Source organism: Acomys russatus, chromosome 12 (genome assembly GCF_903995435.1).
Source record: "Acomys russatus chromosome 12, mAcoRus1.1, whole genome shotgun sequence".
In the NCBI taxonomy this organism is placed as follows: domain Eukaryota; kingdom Metazoa; phylum Chordata; class Mammalia; order Rodentia; family Muridae; genus Acomys; species Acomys russatus.
In genome coordinates this window covers 38,881,101-38,901,806 of record NC_067148.1, presented here as the reverse complement: position 1 = coordinate 38,901,806, position 20,706 = coordinate 38,881,101, and the positions used below count along the sequence as shown (strand labels likewise).

The window sequence follows — 20,706 nt, the reverse complement described above, 5'->3', positions numbered from 1 at the left end:
TATACTGCCTAAAGTTTGTCTTTGCATTAATTTTATTGCTAAGAACCATAATGATTTATTTAATCTTCTAGCTTAAAAGTAAATAAGTGAATTGTTTTTTTCTTTAACACTTTGAGTGTATGTATGAGGGCCAGAAGAGGGCTTCGAATCCCTTGAAAGTGGAGTGACAGGTAGTTATGAGCTGTCTGTGGGATGAGCGAGTTGGAAAGCAAATTCAGGTTTTCTAAAAGAGCAGCAAAGCACATTTAACTACTGAGACATCTCTCCAGCCTCCCAGTGCCTCTTTCACGTCAGATATGTAGTAGATCACTCTTGTTACTTATCACTAATATTACAGCTATGCACCTGACAATACACAGCACCCCAGGGAAAGCTTCCGTGTGTGTGTGCGCGTATGTATACGTGGGCCAGCGCGCTTGAGTGTGCTGCCCTCTACTCCCAGTGCTAGGGTCACAGGCACAAAGCTATTCAGCTTTTTAATGGGGTCTAAGGACATGACCACACGTCCTCATAGCTCACAGCAAACACTCTCATCTACTGAGCCATCTATGCAGCCCAGCAAAGGTCCTGGCCGATCCTAACACTGTGAGTCTGTGTAGCTCATTCTGGAAACAGCTCTAGCATGTATTAACAATGTGCGGCTCATCAAGTGCCTAACTTCCTGTGGCTTCAGTTTGTTTATTTACCAGAAAAAATTTTTTGACCCAAATTGTGCTTGAAAAGTGAATGAACTACCAATAAAAGTGCTATTTTAGGAGAATTATAAGTTCTTCATACAGAAATTCCTTTTTTAAATTAAACACCCTTTATTTTTTACATATACAATTATTACACATATATACAATAAACTACCTACAGCAAGAAGAACTATGATAAAATAATGGAGTGCTTCATGAATTTGCGTGTCACCCTGGCACAGGGGCCATGCTCATCTTCTCTGCATAGTTCCAATTTTAGTATATGTGCTGCCAAAGCGAGCACTGGAAATTCCTTTTTTGAGATAGGTTGGCAATTAGTTTCTGGATTAGGCTGACCCTTTACTTACAGATTCTCTTGCCTCTATTTCCTGAGTGCTGGGATTAAACGCATTTGCCACTTTCCCAGGGCAATTAATATGGCTGAGCAACCATGTTCAGTATGAGAATAGATAAAAGGGGAAGAACTAGAGGTAGTGTTGCTAACACCCTCCCAGCACTACAGTGAATATACAACTGCTTACAGACAAAGCTTCTGTCTAGGTTTTGCTTCAAGTCCAACAAGGCAGGAGAGCATCTCCCCAACTGACTGGGGTGTAACTAGCACTTTGGTGACATGATTATCCACTTTCCTGCTCATGTCCACCTGCTGAAAATCTGGTAGGTGACCTGACCTTTTCACCTCATGCAGTCCCTGAGGTCTCAGATTGAAAACTTGAGATCATGCACTGTCACATCCATCCGCCACTCATCAAGACTCCTGTATGATGGGTTCTGTTGGATGGTAGTCAGCTGTGAACCATTTACTCTCGGAACACACACTGGCAGAATCCTAAGTATCAGCTGCCCCACTATCCCATGCACATGACTTTAATGTGCTAGGACATAAAGGGGCTGCTGGGAGTGGAGGGCGGGGAAGGAGCTGTGACATTCCGTGCAATCAGACCTTTTACCAATCATCATTGACCTCTGTAAGGTGCTCAGCCCAATATGGAATCACAGGAGTGGGGTGGTATGGCCCTGCTGCTGTCCAACTCCTCCTCCAAAGCAGAGCTCATTCAGCACCCGGGCCTCAGCTCACCACATGGCAGTGACTGACTACCAATGAAATTCTTCCCCCACCACCACCCAGGTACCATTCCATTTCTATGGCGCTAACTGAAAGCAGGCTGCTTTGAGCCGCATGTCCCTCTCAAATCAGTGCCCAAACCCACCTTAACCAACCCCCGGCACTGCAAGTCATGATGGCTCTCTGCCTCCCCTCTGTTCTGAAAGCTTGAGAGAGGTAGACCACATCTTCTCAGGCTGGACCAATTTCTGCTCTCTACCCCAAGGTTAACTGTTACTGCCAGAACCCAACTTAGAATCCCAGGTCATACAGTGTTTTCAGTCCAGGCAGTGTGTGCCCTGCTTCCAATCATATGCTCTTAGTGGTTAGTTATCCAGACACAGTTTGATTTATGAAACCAACACCTGCCCTGGTGGGCTTCACTATTTGTGCACCATGCATATAGCTGGTGGCCATGGGGCCGGAAGAGGGCCTTGGATTCCTTGGAACTGGAGTTACGGACAGTTGTAAAGTGCCATATGGGTGTTAAAAATCAAACTCAGGTCTTCTGGAAGAGCAGCTAGTTCTCTTAACTGTTCAGTCTTCTCTTAGCTTCCCACTTTTTAACCTGAGCCATTTCTCTAGTGCCTGTGAAAGACACAGCCCCCATCAGGAATTTCATCTTAAATTGTAGCTAACTGGTGAAATCAATCCCACAAATTACAGTTTCCTCTCCATCCCTAGTTTCTCTTGCCCCACTGCTCAAGCCAGCAAGCCTTTCAGCCTGCTGCAGAGGATGTCTCTAACAAACTGTGTGCTGAAGGTAAGCACAGCATGCCTTCATTTCTCACAGGTCACAAAGCCAGCACGTCTCAGTGAGCAAGGGAAGCCTAGACGCAGCCCCCAAAGACCTTTTAGGTGTGGATCTTGCTATGGTCCTAGGCTCAGAAGGGGCTGGGTACAAAGCATACTTACAAAGACATACAACGCAGTGGTTGGGACTCTCACATCTTTACCAGAAGCAGGATGGGTATCCACATTGTCCTGGGGGACTGGGATGGAAGAGACAGAGCGTCTCCTAAAGAACAACACAAAGGCAGCCATTATACAAAACTGCACAGGAACAGTGTCCATCAAACTGCCAGACAGGCCTCAACAACGACCTTGCTTATGCAGTGTGCCTATGCTAATAGCTATTGTCTTTCTAGACTCTCCAAAATTCGGGACTCATACCATCTCACTATAATGACAAAAAAAGAGTTAGCACACACCTTACTTTCCTGTTTGCTAACTCACGGGCTCCAAAACTCAGCACAGTAGTAGTCTTGAACAAAAGTTGCTTGCCCTGTCAGTGAGCTGAGGGGAAACGTTCTCAACCTAACACACTAGCTAGCTTAGAGGCAAACCTCTGGCACTCTGAAACACCGTTTTAAGCTGATTTCCATGCCTAGCTTTTACACTGTGGTCAAGGCAGAGTCAGACGCATGCCAGGAGGAAGAGTGTCGAGCGCACAATGACTGCACGAAGCTTAACCTGACTGCCCAGCTCGAGGGCTGCAGCATTCATTCCTAGGAACATGCAAAGCGCCCTGGTTAGCATGTAGACATCGATGATTGCGGGCAGCACAGTGTGATCAGCACGATTATCAACAACCCACACTCACATGCCGGGCAGATTGAGAGAGGGTAATATTTTCACCTGGCAGCCTCAGAAGAATGGTGTCCCAAAAGGGGAGATTCGGACAGACTACAGGGAAAGGCCATAGATCAGCTCGCAGCAAGAGAAAGAGAAAGGAAGTCGCAGAAGAGGAAGAAGCTAAATGACAAGCTGAATTAAGGCATCCATGTTCTTGGTACCACTGAAATTCTGGTGTACATTATAAATAATACATCACATACATATGCTTAGGTATATTTACACATTTTAAAAAGGAAAGGTGAAGGTCTTCTAACCTACCCAAAGATATTAGTGATAGAATCCAGAAGGCCTCCAGCAGGCTGCGAGAGTCGCTTACTAAAGAGGAGGGGAGGATAGGTTTAAACCTTAGAAACATTTTGCCCCCAAATCAAAACATCCCCTAAAAATAAGTAGATGGGAGTACGCTTTTCATTCCCAAATCCCAGCCAAGACCAACTCAACATGGCATTTGAACAACCAGGAAATAGTAAGGAGACAGAAGGTAGAGCCTGGCCCAGTCTCAAAAGAAACACAGCTCCCCGGGACTAACCTGATGTCCCTGTAAATGACAAGGCTTCTGCTTAACTCACCAAACTTGTGGGTGTGAATGATAAGCCCCACGTGTCTTTCATCCCTACCTACACAAAACCCTACAATGTCTATCTATCCTGTGTCCTGAGATCTGGACAGTCATTGTGTGTAAAAACTTTAGTGTTCACCCATCTCTCAGGAGGCTGCTGCACCTGCTTGTGTTAGAAATGCCAGGCCACTCTGCTTCCCGCCCACTCTTTTCTCGTGGGGCGGAAGGGGTTTAGGCACTCGGGGTACATCTGACTAATCTCATGTCATGTCCACAAATGTAAGTCACACTGATGCTGGAGTTCGCCTTCTCCCCACCCAGCCGGTCCACTCACGTAGCTGCTCTGCTGACGGCTCGTACAGGAGAGGTCTCTTCTGTGTGATCTGATGTCTCATCCACAATGACTTCAATGTCATCATCCCTGGAAAGAAATGAGAGAATCTGTCGTCATCTTAAACGGGAGCTCTGCAAAGGCCAGTACCACATTCTAGTTAGTGATGGACTCCCTGAGACTTTGGTGCAAAGTGATGGTGAAGGAGAAAGGAGAACTACATCAGGTTTGAGAAACATAAACATGTTACCTATTCAAAAGCAATAATGGCAACTTTGCAAAAACAAAACCTAAATGCATGTGTTTCTGCTGGCTGGAGTCTGCACACTTCCTGTGGTCTCAACAAGCTCCTTAGTGTTGGTTCTCCCAGCGGATGGCAGGCATCTGTGGAAATCCTCTTCCTACATATTCTTGTAGGTCAATTCTTTCTTGATTGTGGGGAAGGCAAGTAATTATTTTGGTCTTCATGATTCCTTGTGCTACAATCTTTATGGGGGGGGATATCTTAAAATATTAAGAGTTCACCACCTACTGTTTAGATTCTTAAGAATTAGAAAGCTAAATTTTTTCCCCCTTCCCATGACTATCTGGATTATAAGCATATATACTTAAAAACCTGTTCTACCAAGCAAGTTAAACCATGACTAGGTAAATTTATCTTCCCTTATTTACTCTAAGACTGCAAATAACTGCGACACACTCTTGGCTAGGATATAAAAGAAAATAAGGAGACCAAGGCTATGCCTGATTTCCTACATGGCTGGCTTTTCTAGACTAGAGTTTGAGAGAGTGACGAGAGAAAGATGGCAAGAGGCACGATATGAGCCAAGCCTACAATGATGCTCTGCCACGGAGTCGCATGGCTCTAAAGTGCCTAGAAGTGTACATAGGCCCACACCCCAGAAAATACCAGGTCCTGTCATATCATCACCCCATCCCCAAGTAAATGTCTAGGACCTACACTCTGAGACATTTTCCAGGAGTATAGAGATTAGAAAAATCTCTATAACAAACTGTTTCCATATGGGATCCTGGGAAGGATGCTGGATCCTTCTTAATTATGTCACTGGTTTACACCCACAAACAAGAGGCAGAGGCATGACACTTCTTTCTTTTTTCCTTTTTTTTTTTTTTTGTTTTAAAGGAACCAACCTCACTTTTAGGAGATTTATTCCCACTACTCTCCACTTAAAAGGAAACAATATAAAAAAATTTTTTTAAATGTAAGTTTATTTGTGTTTGGCCTGATGCATGTATGTATCATGCTGGGTACCTGGGGAGGTCAGAAGAGGGCACTGGATCCCTTGCAACTGGAGATACAGATGGCTGTGAGCCACCATGTGGGTGCTGGCAACTGAACCCAGGTGCTCTGCAAGAGCAACTCATGCTTTAAACTGCTGAGCGTCTATCAGCCCCAGGTATCCATCATCTAAGAAACAGAGGGTCATAAATCTGAAGCTCAGACATTCCAGCAGAATACCCATCTGGAGTCAGGGCAGGGAGCATCACTACAGAAATACCTATTACCTAACACAGAAGTGCCAGTGCCAGGCTCTCCATCTCCAGCAGGTGGACTAGGAAGAGCCGGTTCCATCTCATTTCTTTTTGCAAAGGAACTACTGGCCTCCTTGAGCCTCAAAAGACTGGACAAACTTCTAGTAAGGTCACAGCCAAGCATGTAAAAGACTGAAAGCACAGCCCAGATCACATAACTACAGGTCTAATGAGAGGAAGGTCAATGATCCATGAGTCTATAGGAAATAAGTGGCTCTCTGCACAGGAAGTTAGTAACTGTTGTCAACAAGAATTCTCTGGAAAGCAATTTAGTGATATATCTCAAGTCCTAAGTCAACACATATACTTTTAAAAAATTCATCCCAAGTAACTGATTTGAAATACAGTCAAAGGCCATTTTCAGTACATTATTCCTAAGTGCAATGAGAAGCCATCGGAGTAAAATTAACAAACATGGTTGTACGTATGCCATCTTTTCAGTGGTGGTAATATAATGCGTTTTTATTTTCTGTCTTTAATAGTTAAGTTCGGGCTGTAGCTGTAGCACCAATCCCCAGTATCTCCCCATAACAAAATAAAGACTTTTCTATCTTTTAAAAAAATAAAACCATAAAGCAAATCATTAAGAGCAGTTTTGATTAACTTCTCCGTACTTACTGTTCAACAGGTAGAGGTTCCTTTGCTGCCTCTGCAAGCTCCTTCTGCAGCCGTGCTTGACGCCGCCTGTTTGCAGAAACAAAATGAACAAACAAAATGTAAATTGATGCCTGCCGAGGAAAGCACTAGCTATCACTCTCAATAAACTTTTAGTTCTGAAGGCATATTGGAATGTTCAGTTCAGGACTGGAGAGATGGCTCAGTGGGTAAGAGTACTCACTCACACAAACACAAGGACCTGAGTTCAGATCCTAGCATCTAATTAGAGGCCCAGCATGGCTGCATTCCTGTAACACCAGAGGGAGTACAGACAGGATGATCAGTGCCAGCTTTACTTCAGGTTCAGCGAGCAAGTCTATTTCAAGGAGTAAGGCAGTCACATAGCAGTACATCTACTGAGCACTGAACACACCTCCTGCTCCTCCCCACACAAAAAAAATTTTCAGGCTCTTCAAATGTATTGCCAAACACACCCAAATACCCACCCACGCATACTGATGAGGCTCTCCACTATAAAAAGGCTCTAGGGCTCTAGGTATGTGCGTGCCACTAAGCCTAATGGCCTGAGTTACAGAGTCTTTTTTAGGAACCACTTATAAACTGTGGCAAGTGCACACTCTCACAGAAGAAAATTGGCTGCTAGGACAAAAAAGGTGCTTCAAGTTGATCCCATGGTTCGATATAGCTATGACTTAGCTTTTTGTAGTGAATTACCTATTAACCCATCCATGACACAAAAATAAGAAGCAACCTGATGGCCATCAGCCTGCAGAAGCTCAAGCCGGCAGCATAGCTCCTGCACACAATTTATGTGCATGCTTTCATATTATTACATCGTCTCTAGAGGACGCAGGACACCAAGGAAATGCAAACACTATTTAAATAATTATATGCAGCCCACAGATGTGGGGCCAAGGACAATTGTATCACTGTTCCCAAGTAAAGCACCTTGAAATCCCCAGACTGGCAGAATGTCCAGAACTCAGACCAGGCAGTCTTAGCTTTGGGTAGTAACTGTGGTCAGGGTGAGCCCACTGCCACCTCTTTCAGAATCATGTCTCCCCTTCCTAAGGCTTAACCTTAGGAACTCCTACTTTTTAGCCAAGGTGGTCTCCTCCCTTCCTTAGCAAATTTATCCCTCTGTGAAGACCTTACCCGCACTTAGAATTCTTTTATTTATTTATTTAATATTTATTTATTATGTTTACAATGTTCTGTCTGCCAGAGGAGAGAAAGAGATCTCATTACAGATGGCTGTGAGCCACCATGTGGTTGCTGGGAATTGAACTCAGGACCCTTGGAAGAACAGCCAGTGCTCTTAACCTCTGAGCCATCTCTTCAGCCCCCCACTTAGAATTCTATTACTGCCTTTCTTTTTACATTCTGTGTGTGCACACGGGAACTGCAGGGGATTCATGTGTGGAGGACAGAGGAGAACTTCCAGGAGCTGGTTCTCCTCCCACCATGTCAGATGTCATCATTCTTGGCAGCAGGCGCTTTTCTTTCTTTCTTTCTTTCTTTTTTTGGTTTTACAAGACAGGGTTTCTCTATGTAGCCTTGGCTGTCCTGGACTCACTTTGTAGACCAAGCTGGCTTCGAACTCACAGTGATCCACCTGCCTCTGCCTCCCGAGTGCTGGGATTAAAGGTGTGCGCCACCATTGCCCAGGCCCTTTTCAATTCCCAGCAACCACACGATGGTTCACAACTATCTATAATGAGATTTGGTGCCCTCTTCTGGCCTGCAGATGTACGTGCAGGCAGAATACTGTATACATAAAAACAAAAACAAAAAAACCTTCAAGTATTAGATATTGGTCATACAGGTGTTCTTTTCAAAAGCTTTGCTGTTGTTACCCTGGATTATGCGGTTTTTAATCTGGACTTGGTGGGACAGTATTAACCGAATGGTTATAAAATTCCTTATTCAATGTCATTCATTTAACTGACTGACACCCCAGTGATCCATCTTTTACTTTCTGGTATAAATCCTACCAGTCTTCACTGTACTAAAAACATTAGCAATGAATTTCATCTAGGAACTTCACTTTCAGATTTACTTGTTTTTATTTCACATGCATTGGTATTTTGCCTGCATGTATGTCTATGTGAGGGTATCAGATCCCCTGGAACAGGAGTTACAGACAGTTGTGAGCTCCCATGTAGGTGCTGAGAATTGAATCTAGGTCCTCTGGCAAAGATTCCTGCCAGTGCTCTTAACTGCTGAGCCATCTTTCCAGCCTAGAATTTCTCTTTTCAATTTCTGAGATTAAACTATAGTGTCCTTACACACTAGCAGAATCAGACTTTTTGTCCAGGTCTGGCTAGCCTCATGAACTGGGAGGTAGTAGCTGGACAAGGTGGCGCACACCTGTAACCCAGCACCCAGGGGGCAGGGCAGGCGGGTCTCTGAGCTGGAGGCCAGCCTGGTCTACAAAGGCCAGCCTGGTCTACAAAGCAAGTTGAGGCCAGCCAAGGTTACACAGAGAAACCCTGTCTTGAAAAAAACAAGAAAAAAGAAATAAAGAATTCATTTTGGCAGCAGTAGGGGAACCCGCAACATGGACATGCTGCTTGAACAGTGTACCCCTCTGCTCAGCTTCAAATGTTCTTACAAATGCAAATTTCTCTGATTTTGGCTAATTTGACTACTGTTCTCTGGCTCATGACTCCTCTACCAGCACCACACTGACGACTGCCAGGCATGGTTTTCTTTTCAAAGAGCTAGGTTCTGCTCCGCTCAACCCAGAACCCACTGACCACACACAGCTAGACACCTTACCTGGAGTAGCCACACACAGCTAGGCACCCTACCTGGAGTAGCCACACACAGCTAGGCACCCCACCTGGAATAGCCACACACAGCTAGGCACCCCACCTGGAATAGCCACACACAGCTAGGCACCCCACCTGGAGTAGCCACACACAGCTAGGCATCCCACCTGGAGTAGCCACACACAGCTAGACACCCCACCTCGAGTCCTTCTCATTTTCCGCATTGAGGCGGTTGGCTTCCTGGGCCTTCTCAGCCATCCACCTGGTGACCAGCTCCTGGTTTTCCTCAGTAGTTTTCCTCAGTTTCTCTTCTAGGGCAGTGAAAGTAATCTGCAGGGCATCATACTCATCCTTCAGGGTCTGGTTGGCTATCTCGAGGTCCTGCAGTTTGGTGCGTAGGTCGAGGCACTCAGTCTCCAGGTCAGAGATGGTTTGTAAACACTCTGCAATTCTGAAAGTACAAATTGAGAGATTTCCCTCATCAGAGCCACGTAACCACAGCCACCTAGGTGGGCTTGAGCGAGCAGCAGTGGGAGCACTGGCCACCATACCTGGCCCATCTAGTTCCTTGTTATGCAGACTAGTTCTATTAGCAAACACCCATGATGAAGCACCTCCTGACTGCAAACAGCCAGTAACTGTAGCTTTTGGGAAAACAGGACCTAAGGGAAGGGGACACTCTAGGCCTTTCCCAAATGGCAAAGGGCCTTGCAAGGACCTCTCCACAGCTCTAGGGCACTAACCCTGAGTCTGTTTCTCTTGTCTGTCAGAATTCTTGCTAGTTAACAATCTTGCTGTTCACAAATGCATCTTCCACCACCCCAAGAGATATGTGCTTGGACACTGTGACCCTGCCTCTAGTAGACGAACCCCTAGTAGAGGACACCAGTGTCCACGGAGAGCTGAGAATCCTCTGCAGCATTCATTTGCAGGGGCCATCATTACTTCCACAGGCAGATGTTCAGCACCTAGGAGCCCAAGGGCGCCTTGCTTTTCTTAGCAAAGACCCCAGAGATTGTAAGCACTGTAATAAAATCCTGAGCGCAGTGTGGCCACCAGCCCCACTCGGTATAGCAGAGCCAGTGTGTGCCCCACTGCAGACCCCAGAAGACATGGCCTCTACTTACTTTGCCTCATTCATCTGCATCTCCCTGTCCTTCTGCTGCATTTGGTTATTCAGGTCAATCACCAGCTGCGCTAACTGGGAGAGAAAGAATATTCTCATCAATAAGAGACTTTTGATTCTCAGCCACAAGCTTCATAATGGGTTACTGTCTCCTTAATTTTTAAGACAGAAGAAGTACCTGTGGGTTGGGTAAAGTTCAAAGGAAAATGGAGGTGGTTGCAGAGGGCAGGCAGCGGGCCTTTGGGGCTGTCTGCTGCCTCTGACTGCGAATCTTCGTTGGATCTGAGGTATGTGCAGAGGACACCATCTACCCTTCCACCTCCTAACTGACCAAGGGGAACATAGTAAAGGCAGTTTCTTGTCTAGAGCTGTCTTATATAAAATCAGAAACCAGGGTAAAGCACTTTCCCTCAGTGACTCTGATATTTGAGGGCTCACATAGTAAATTTTTTTCTCTTCGAGACTGCCCTACCATTTCTCTTACGCTGCTGTTAAGAGCAGCAGTCTGGCTTTGGCTCCCCTCCTGCTAACACGACTCATGCTGCTTGATGGTTTCTTTGTTGTGTCCTGTCCCCTCATCCCCCATAGCGCTTGTAATGCCAATGTAGACCAGATTACTGCGAAGTTTCACATGACTGTTTCCCTGCCTCCTCCCAGAGGACCCTACAAAGAGCTGAGGGGCTTTCTTTACCTCCCCACGCTTCTTGTGCAGTTCAGTCAGCTCTTCCTGGTGTTTGATCCTCAACTGGGCCATTTCTTGTAGCTGACTATCATTCCATGCACCATCGTGTCCAGGGCTAAATCACCATCAGGCACATGAAGACATCATGAAAAAAGGACAGTGAGATAAAGAATCAGACTCCAGGCCTTTCCTCCTAGGCAATATAGCACTAATGCCTTGATTTGAACCTGTGCAATCTACCAACCCATTTTGGCATTTGAAACAGTAGCCAATCTTGAGCCATTAGGGTAGAAAGCAGGAGGCTAGTGATGGCAAACCAAACACAAGCACAGCTGCCAGTCAGCTCAGGAGCAAAGGCTGGGCTGCGGAATGAAGTGTAGGTCGCCACCAACACGGCCACTCATTACAAGCATTTGCACGCCAGCAGGGCTCAGGTACTGCTAGTTCTGACGGGAAAAGCAGAGGGAGCACACAGTTGTGTTCTCAGGCATCTGACAGTTAATAAATAGGTGAGCAGAACAAGTAACGTGTGAAGTCACATGTTACAAAGAAGCACAAACGGAAGGAAGGGAACAGGGCTGCTCTAAGGCGACCAGAAAGCAATGAAGGGCAAGACATACGCCCCCTCTACCTAGAGCAGGCTCCGCTGAGTAGAGGGCGCAGCACTCTACAGACCTGGGAGAGGCAGAGTGTCAGTGAAGAGGAACACGTGTCAGGACTCAGAAAGTAAGCTACTGCTGAGCCTCCACTGCCCTGGACTGTAGGGTGGCACTGACTCACTGATGAGGGATTTTAGCAGTCTGAGGTGGGGAGCAGGTGCTAGTGCAGAAACAGTGAGACCAATTAGCAAGACACTGGGGAACTCTACTACAGAAGGCAGCTCACCCACAGCAGTGCCACTGGAGACAGTTCAGAGTCCAGACCCATTGTGAAGTGTGCCTACAGTACTTGGATGTGGGGAATGAAAGGCTGACAGGAATCAAGGATGACTCAGGGCTTTGGGCTTGAACAACCAGCAAACCAAGTACCAATAATTGTATGGCAAGACTCGGGGAGGAAGGAGCAGGTCTAGGCAAGGAAGTAGGATTCTTCCTGTGCCCACACTGAAGGGCATAGGTAAGGCAGGAGTACAGGTCACCACAATAGTCATTCTGTTTTGAGAATTTTGTCAGGTACTTGATATTATTTCAGAAGCAAGACTATGATGAAAACCAACGAAAGGCTCTAAATTATAAAGGTAGAAGGGTGGAAGGGTAAAGATAAAGGAAGTTAATCAGTTAACAGCTCCTGGCAAAACAAACTATGTGGAAACCCACACTTAAATTCCACAATAATAGATCTCCAGGGCCACTAAACCCTGTTCAGAGAAATACCTGACTCAAACCCAAACAGTTCCAGAAGTAATTGGTTCTCCTCAAGGAATGCCTGTCAGTCCCAAGGCTCAAGGGAAAGCGAAGAGCCACTAATAGCTCTGACCAGGTGTAGTGACTACACACTTTTGACAAATGCAATGGCTTTTTCGGTGCAGCATCTGCACAGAAATAAACTTTTATTTCAGAGATTCTGCAAAATTTTGGCTAACTACAACTGAAGATTTATGGTTCAAGAGAGAGTCTTGGCAGGAGCTCCAGATACTCATAATTAGTATTGACTCTGATCTGAAAGGGGGGATAGAAAAAAGGAAGAAGGCTGGACAGTAACTAGAACATGCACTTTTCAGAAGATTTATTTATTATGTATATAGTGTTCTGTCTGCATATGCCTGCACACCAGAAGAGAGCATTATATCACATAGATGGTTGTGAGCCACCATGTGGTTGCTGGGAATTAAACTCAGGACCTCTGGAAGAGTACACAGTGCTCCTAACCACTGAACCATCTCTCTATCCCCTAGAACATGCACACTTAAAAGGGAGGAAACAGCCTACTCCTTAAGATTTAGAGTACAGTGCAAAAGGGGAGGGTGCCGACAAAGAGCAGCATAATAGGCTTGGCATGGTGGTGCACACCTTTAATCCCAGCAGAGGCAGGAGGATCTGCGAGTTCAAGGCCAGCCTTGTCTACACACCTGCGAGTTCCAGGACATCCAGGGCTAAATAGAGAGGCCCTGTCTTAGAACAGCAGAGTAACAAGTCATAATTCAAACTCCTGCTTATATTTGGATTTTGTGTATGTGTGTGTGTGTGTGAGCCTAGCCTTTAACAGCTAACAGCTAAGCCATTTCTCCAGTCCTATACTTGGATTTTTAAAAAATCATACATTTCAGCATAAATATTCATTTATCTCACCTTTTAAGGCAACTAACTGGATACTTCTTTAATCTTAGCCCAAGAGGTAGAAACCAGCAGACAAAAAAGTAGACTGCCTTGTATAAAGCTTTCCTTAACAACTTTGAGTGATTAGAAAGGATCTCACCAACCTCTCTGACAGCAAAGCAGTATGGAATGTACAAAGCATCGAATGCATTTCTAGCCTGGCATTCGAAAGCAAGGATCAGGAGATGAAAGCAGTGAGGCCACATGGGCAGGATCCCCTGAACTGTGATGAAGCAGAAGGCAGAACTCAAGCTGAGCAGAGCCATCTCTTCTCTAGGATTCTTCCTACCATGTCATCGCCCAGAAGACCACCTTGCCAGCCAGACAGAAGGCTACATGGAAGATGCACATACAGGCTGAAGTAAATGGTAGGTCACACCTATTGTTTCTGGTTTTGATTTTAAAACCTTAAGTCAGCTACCTTGTTTTTAACAATTACTTGGTGTCAACATGCAAAAAGTATAGATTTCGATTAATAATGGGCACTTCTCCTATACAAGCCACCAACTATGCAGATGTCATGGACAGTATGGAGAGAGGCCAGGAAGACTCTGAGCCCCATTTGCACTTAAGTATGGCCTTCCACTAAGGCCCAGTACACAAGTCAAACATTCTGCATGAACATTCATGGATATTTATCAGGACTTACCTTTCCCATTAATGCATACTGCTACTTTTCCAATCTAGTTCTTGAAAGAAAAATTAAAGCCTATTGCAACCTGCTAATTTGATTTCACAAGCTAAAGCTGAAAGACCCATGCTAAAAAGGATCAAACAGGTCAACACTATAATAAAAAGCAATCGGTGTTTGTTTGCCAGTTAATCCTGTCTTAACAAGGCTTTGGAAAGACTACTCAGGAACCCAGTTGTTTGATTATTTAGCTTTTTTTTTTTTTTTTTTTTTTAAAGGCAGGCGCACACTATGTGGCCTGGCCAGCCTGGGACCTGCTATGTGTGTCTAGCTTCAAACTCAAGCGCTCTGGCCAGCCTCCGACTCATGAGTGCTGGGAACCCAGGTCTGCAACACCAGACCTAGGCCTTGTTCCCAATTATTCAAAAAGTACCACCCAGTGGGTTAGAAGAGAGACTGATATAAGTACCACGTGAACAGGGCTTAGAGCTTGGTAACACAGTACTGATAGGCTTCTAAGAGTGTATGTGTATGTGTCTTATGAACAACTATTTTAGTTACATGAGTTTAAAAAGAGTTTTTATTTGGCCAGGTGGTGGTGGCGCACGCCTTTAATCCCAGCACTTGGGAGGCAGAGGCTGGTGGATTACTATGAGTTCAAGGCCAGCCTGGTCTACAAAGGGAGTCTAGGACAGCCAAGGCTACACAGAGAAACCCTGTCTTGAAAAACAAAAACAAAAACAAAAACAAGAGTTATTTAAAAGAAACTGAGAAAAACTAGGCAAGAAAACAGTGTCTGTTTGCTTTAGAAAGGGATAAGGGAGCAGGCCATGCTGGTGTGCTCCTATAATGCCAGCATCTGGGAAGCTGAAGAAGGACCGCCTCAAGGTCAAAGCTAGCCTGGGCCACAGTGCCAGGGCCTCACCCTCAGACTAAATCAAGAGAGAGAGAGAGAGAGAGAGCGCGCGCGCGCACGCGCGCGCGCGCACACGCGCGAGAGAGAAAAGACACACTAAGACAGGTTTCAAATAAAATGTACAATATAAATTTGTTTCAGAATACCTTATTTCGTGCCTATTTGGCATGTCATGCTTTTCAGCTTGTAGTTTCTGGGCCAACACTGAATGAAGATCTGACTTTTCCAGCAACTTGGTATCTATACATACACATAAAGGAGGGGGGAAAAAAAGCTATTATTGTACCATGCACATATTTTAACAAAACTTAGAACCAAGAGCATGTGTCACTGTTAGATGTTAAAATGTTTGCAAAGGGTTGGCCACTTCTTGTAGCAATCTAGGAACTTAATTCTTCAGAGGCAGAAACCCATAGGCACACACCTGCAAGAATGGCCCCTGTGAAGAAAACCAAAACGGCTTCCTATCTCCAAGGCTATTGTTTTCCACCTCAGGGATAGGAACAAGATACCATGCACCACAGCTTGATGAAATGCTTGGTATTATAGAACTTCACTCTATTGAGGAATTTAATTACTTTTTAGATCAGGGCACTGGGGAAAAAAGAAAGTCTGGTGGGCTGGAAATAAAGGTTGGAGCCAACACAGGAAAAAGAAGGACAAAATATTTAGACTTTTTTCAAGACAGGGTTTCCCTAGTAGACTGGCTGTCTTGTAATTTGCTCTGTAGACCAGGCATCCTTGAACTCAGAGATCTGCCTGCCTCTGCCTCCCAAGTGCTGGGATTAAAGGTGGAAGCGTGAAACATTTAGACTTCGTTTGACAATGATAAAATAAGACAGTGTAAAAGGAGTGAAGTTACATGAAAAACTTGGATTAGAAAGATGTCAAAGACCAGTGTGAGGCTTCTCACACAGGCAAATGGATGGGGGTTTATGCCTAAACTCTATAGGAAAGACTTTGGCAATGAGTTCTTTCTGCTCAGAGAGACAGTAAATAGCACAGGAGTTCAAAAGAACAGGCGGGGGCTTGAAAGACATACAAAGGTATAGTCTAATAAGGTCCAAATGAGGGAGTGCTCAGGGGCACAAATGAGAGTAATCCCTCCACAAAAGGTCACAGCCTGCAGGCCTACAACTGAAAGGAAACATGGCCAGTCTGTTCATGTGGAGCCGTGCAAAATACCCAACTGAGAGGCAGGACAGTGAGGCTTAAGATTCCCTTTCCCAGGATCTAGTTTTTCCTAGTTATTTGGTGAGATAACTAGGGAGAGAATGTGGAGCAACTGCATTGAAAAGTTTTCTTGTTATGTGCTGAGGTGTAGTTCAACAGTAGAGTAGTCTAGCTGGCTTTAGTCTCTGGGCTCAAGGCCACAGTACTGCCAACAGAAAAAAAAAATTCTCAGTTGGTAAAAAAGAACTCTTCTTGTGCCTGGGGAAAAACGGGAGACACAGCTCCACAAATCAAAGGACAGCTCTGAGTCAGGGGCCATGCCTCTAATCTTGGCACTCTGCAGGCTTACAAAGGATCTGAGCTGGAGGCCAGTTTGGGTTATGGACCCAGTCTCAAAACTAAAGCACCACCTTCTGAGTTCCAACATCACCAAGCAGAACAAGAAACTGACCATGGGAACCTTGTAGAACTGTGGTTAGATCCAAACTACAACCAAAGCTGGGCATGGTGGTGATACCACTTCTCCTTGAAAATGGAAATGCAGGAAACTTTTTCCTACCTTTGATGAACTTTAGGAGAAAGTGGTTCCTTGAATAGCATGGCAAAAAGAGGGATTTAAGCAGGGAATGGTGCTGCACGCCTTTAATCTCACCACTTGGGAGGCAGAGGCAGGTGGATCTCTTTAAGTTTGAGGCCAGCCTGGTCTACAAAGCAAGTTCAGGACAGCCAAAACTATAAAGAGAAACCCTGTCTCAATTAAACAAACAAATAGCCTGGTGTGGTGGCGTACGCCTGAAATCCCAGCACTCAAGAGGCAGAGGCAGGTGGATTGCTGTGAGTTGGAGGCCAGCCTGGTCTACAAGTGAGCCCAGGACAGCCAAGGCTACACAGAGAAACCCTGTCTTGAAAAACCAAAACAAACAAACAAATTTAAAATCTGGTGCCATTTAGTTTCACCACAGACGGACACCCTGTGATAAGGGTGGGTAGGTAGGTATCTAAGAGGGCTCCTTCATAAGGGTTTCCTCCTACATAAGAAAGCCTATGCCTACATAAGGCCTCTCTTCATGTTTTTCTTCAGGCTCAGACAGGAACTACAAAGGGAATACAAGATGGATGGTCAGAATTGACCAGCTTGCAAAGGTTAGAATGAATTAGGTAAATAGTCAAACAGGAAAAGATATGTGAACAGGACACTTTGGTGTCTTTAAAAACTCTTATGTTATGCTATTATGTTTGTGCTTTAATCTCAGGTGTAGGATATGAGGCTGCTTTAGACTGTCCACAGCAGCAGATTATTTGCCCGTGTGCAGGCCCTGAGAGGAAATAAATGTCAGAGCCAGGCGTGGGGAGTGGAGGTCAGGGATGCTCCTGGCTGCTGTTGCTGCAGTGTGATGAGAAGTTGGAGACATCGTGAAACAAAGATTGGACTTTCCCCAAGGAACCCAATGACCCTAACCAACAGGAAATAGCTAAGGAGAACCCCGGCCCCTCTCCCCACTAACTTTCTTTCCTAACTGGTGTTGGCATTTTGGAAGCGATTGGGGAGGAGAAGGGCGAAAGAGATATAAGAACCCAAATAAAGTAGATTTAATACACGCCTACAGGTATGCTCAATGCCCTGGCCTATAAAGAAAGATTTAAGCAAGCAAAGGCTGTCTGTCCAACCTGCTCCACCGGCCTCTCATACTGTTTTCTCTTCTGACTCCTTAAATAGACATTCCTTAACTCGACTGACCAAAGATGCTTACTCTCTTTCAGTAGGACCACAAAGGCTGCCCCGGTAGCACTGACCAGCCACCGTACATGCTCTCCAGCACCTTCTGTAAACTGACAAATGCCAGCATCTAACAGCCTACAGTAGGGTGGGACAATAGTACTAGCTTCCTAAGGCACAGCTTTATCTTCCATCTCGTGCCTTCACTAACCTAGCAAACTCGGATTCCACCCTCTGAAGTCTATAATACAAGATAAATTTTTTTCTTTTGTGGTTGTTCTAAATGTCCCAGCTTTCCCTGCTTGAAGTTCAGTGTTAAGGACCAGATCACCTGAAATTCATCTCAGTTCAGCCCTTCACAACCTGGAAAGAATCCTCATTATTTAAAATACTCCCCATCTCTGACCATTCAGACGGTTCTACACTCTCCTACCAACAGGACATCCAGTTTTGAAATTAGAAAAACGATCCACTTTGTCTCGGAGATTATGAGCACCTGAGATTTCTGTTTTACCATAAGATGGTGTTTACATACCAATTACTTAACAAAGTGCTCAAACTCTGTATGCAAATCAGAACCATTCAGGAAGCATAACAAAAACTATACTTAATTAAGCTCTGCCATTTATACTGGCTTAATTAGTCTGAGCTGTCTTTGGTTTTCAATTTTTTAAAAAGATCACCCACATGATTCTAATGTGCAGATAAGCCTGAAAACTACTGATTCATCTCAATGAGAACGCAAACAGTGATATTTCGAATCCCACTGTTCACAAAACCTTAGAAAGACTTTGCCCAGGTTATCTCAGAAAGCAGATGTCGGGACCTTAGGACCAACGAGTGACAATTTCTTCGCTCAACTGTCAAACAGATTGGCAAAATTGGGAACACGAAGCACGAGAATGCTCGGGAGAACCCACCTTAATACAAAGAGATAGGCTGGGCATGGTGGCAAAGGCCCTGAACCCCGGCAGTCGGGAAGCAGAGGCAGGTGGATCTCTGTGAGTTTGAGGCTGGTCTGGGCTACAAAGGGAGATCCTGGACAGCCAAGGCTGCACAGAGAAACCCTGTCTCCAAAAACATGACGAGGGGGGGGGGGGGGAGGCAGGCCAGAATACAAAAGATATTCTGGATCCTCAAGATCGCAAAGAAACCACTTCTCTCTCATCTAAGGCGGCTTTCAATTACAGCAAAGGCTATGATCTAATAGACAACTCATAAAACTCAAAATATATACAAAAAGTATGGAGGGGCCCTGAGAAATTAAAAAAAAAAAAAAAAAAACCACTCCTTTCACAGCACTCCGAAGAGAATGTTCATCTCTCAAGTCAATGCTTAAAGTCATTGTCTAACTCGAACTTGATCCCTTATGGGCAGGATGCTTTTGGAGCTTGACTACCTAAATGCATCAACGCCGAGTGGCTTGTCGAGATTTACAACCACAAACAATGCCCGTGTAAAGAACGCGGAAGAAGAACCCTCTACGATCCCTTCTAAGGTTTTAAGTCAAAGAAAGAAAGCGCTGAACTTGGGGCGTGCGGGGCACGAGGTCTCCGCAGAGGCCGCCATGCGCGCTGGCACGCGGGCGGGGCCGGGGCTCGGCCTGGGGTTCCCGCTGCCGCGCCGCTCCACTCCCCACCCGGGGCCGGCGCGTGCGGCTCACACTGCAGAATGATCTCCTCGAACGCCTGCCTCTGCAGCCGGTCCCGGCGCCTCAGTTCTTCCGCGATGTGGCGCTTCCAGCGGGGAAAATCTGCGGCGCGGAGGCCCGACGACATGCCGACCGCTGCCCGGGCGCCTCAAGGCCGCCGCTGATCCGCGCCGACACTGGAGGCTGCAGGCTGCAGCATGCAGCAAGCGGCGGGCGGACAGGGACCGACCGCCGGAACCTCACCTCCACGCACAGGACACCCCCCAAGCCTATCCGGGATGATTTTTTTCCGGTCCCTGCCGGAAATTATTTTGGACAAGGCCGGAAGACCCGCCTCGTCGCGAGACGTCGTAGGCGACGCGCAAGCTCGCGGCCGGGGGCGTCGCGGGGCGCTCTCAAATGACGCAATCCTGGAGCCGGAAGTGTCGGTGACGAGAGGCAGCCGCTGTGAGGCGCCCTGGCTTCGCGGAAGGAGACAGGAAAGGGGCTGTTTTGTTCGCTGGTGTCTTGTTTCCTTGCTTCTTTTACTTTTTTTTTTTTTTTTTTCTTTGTCGGCCTGTTTTTCTTTATTTCAGGTCAGAAGTGAGGGTCACTCCCCTGTTAGGTGACTGGTTGTAGTTGAGTGACAGTTCCCCTAAGCATTAGATCTCTAACCTGTAAAACGGGGACAGTAACGGTGCCTTACAGGACTGTGAAAAGCTATGAAGTGTAATTTCCGTCTCAGCTGCGTGGCAAGTCTGTCAACCGTCTCCCACCAAAGCCTACCCGTACTGCTGTTAAGTGGGCGGTCAACTGAGTGTTTTTGCGCATGCGTCTATGGTGCTTTCTAGGCTAGTCTCAAACTCCTTGGCTCTTAACCATCCTTTTGGTCTTTAGATTCTTACGCTCTCAAAGGAAATAAGTCAGTTTAGCAAAGTAAACACGCTAAAGAGAGAGGAACGGACTGTTTCAAAAGATGCCTCTGTTAGGGATTTTAAAGACAATAAAAAAAGGAGGTGGGTAGCATAGTTCATAGAGTAAGGCAACCCTTTTCCCCTCCCAAGTCATGAAAAACTGGTTCGTCCTTTTAGGGTACTACTTCTGATTTTCCAGAAACACCCACAGGGGTTGGCTGGAGGAATTGACCCTTTGTCAATACATACACACATGGCAAAATGCCCCCCCGCCCCCCCCCCGCCTTCGTTTTTGGTTAGCTAGGAGAGATACCTGCAGGCTCAG

The 20,706-nt window shown here is 45.8% G+C and overlaps 1 protein-coding gene and 2 non-coding genes across 5 annotated transcripts in view; all 3 read right to left on the bottom strand.

The window, feature by feature from the left end:
* Positions 1–19,715, bottom strand: part of Atg16l1 (autophagy related 16 like 1) — a 32,758-nt gene extending 13,043 nt beyond the window's left edge. The window contains exons 1-10 of one of the 3 annotated variants that reach the window (XM_051154271.1): positions 19,501–19,715; positions 15,094–15,187; positions 11,095–11,200; positions 10,405–10,478; positions 9,477–9,728; positions 6,504–6,569; positions 4,335–4,421; positions 3,700–3,756; positions 3,442–3,489; positions 2,719–2,821 (exon numbers count right to left, since the gene is read on the bottom strand). In XM_051154271.1, the coding sequence (XP_051010228.1) occupies positions 2,719–2,821; positions 3,442–3,489; positions 3,700–3,756; positions 4,335–4,421; positions 6,504–6,569; positions 9,477–9,728; positions 10,405–10,478; positions 11,095–11,200; positions 15,094–15,187; positions 19,501–19,615 (1,002 nt within the window). In that variant the 5' untranslated portion in view covers positions 19,616–19,715. The remainder of the gene's footprint in view (positions 1–2,718; positions 2,822–3,441; positions 3,490–3,699; positions 3,757–4,334; positions 4,422–6,503; positions 6,570–9,476; positions 9,729–10,404; positions 10,479–11,094; positions 11,201–15,093; positions 15,188–19,500) is intronic. The other 2 variants (XM_051154272.1, XM_051154273.1) reach the window with 2 other exon arrangements.
* LOC127196758 (U6 spliceosomal RNA) lies at positions 875–981 on the bottom strand. The gene has a single exon (XR_007831530.1). It is a non-coding gene; the product is annotated as a U6 spliceosomal RNA (small nuclear RNA).
* Positions 1,394–1,663, bottom strand: LOC127196778 (small Cajal body-specific RNA 6). Its single transcript, XR_007831545.1, has one exon. It is a non-coding gene; the product is annotated as a small Cajal body-specific RNA 6 (non-coding RNA).
* Positions 19,716–20,706: the final 991 nt, after the last annotated feature.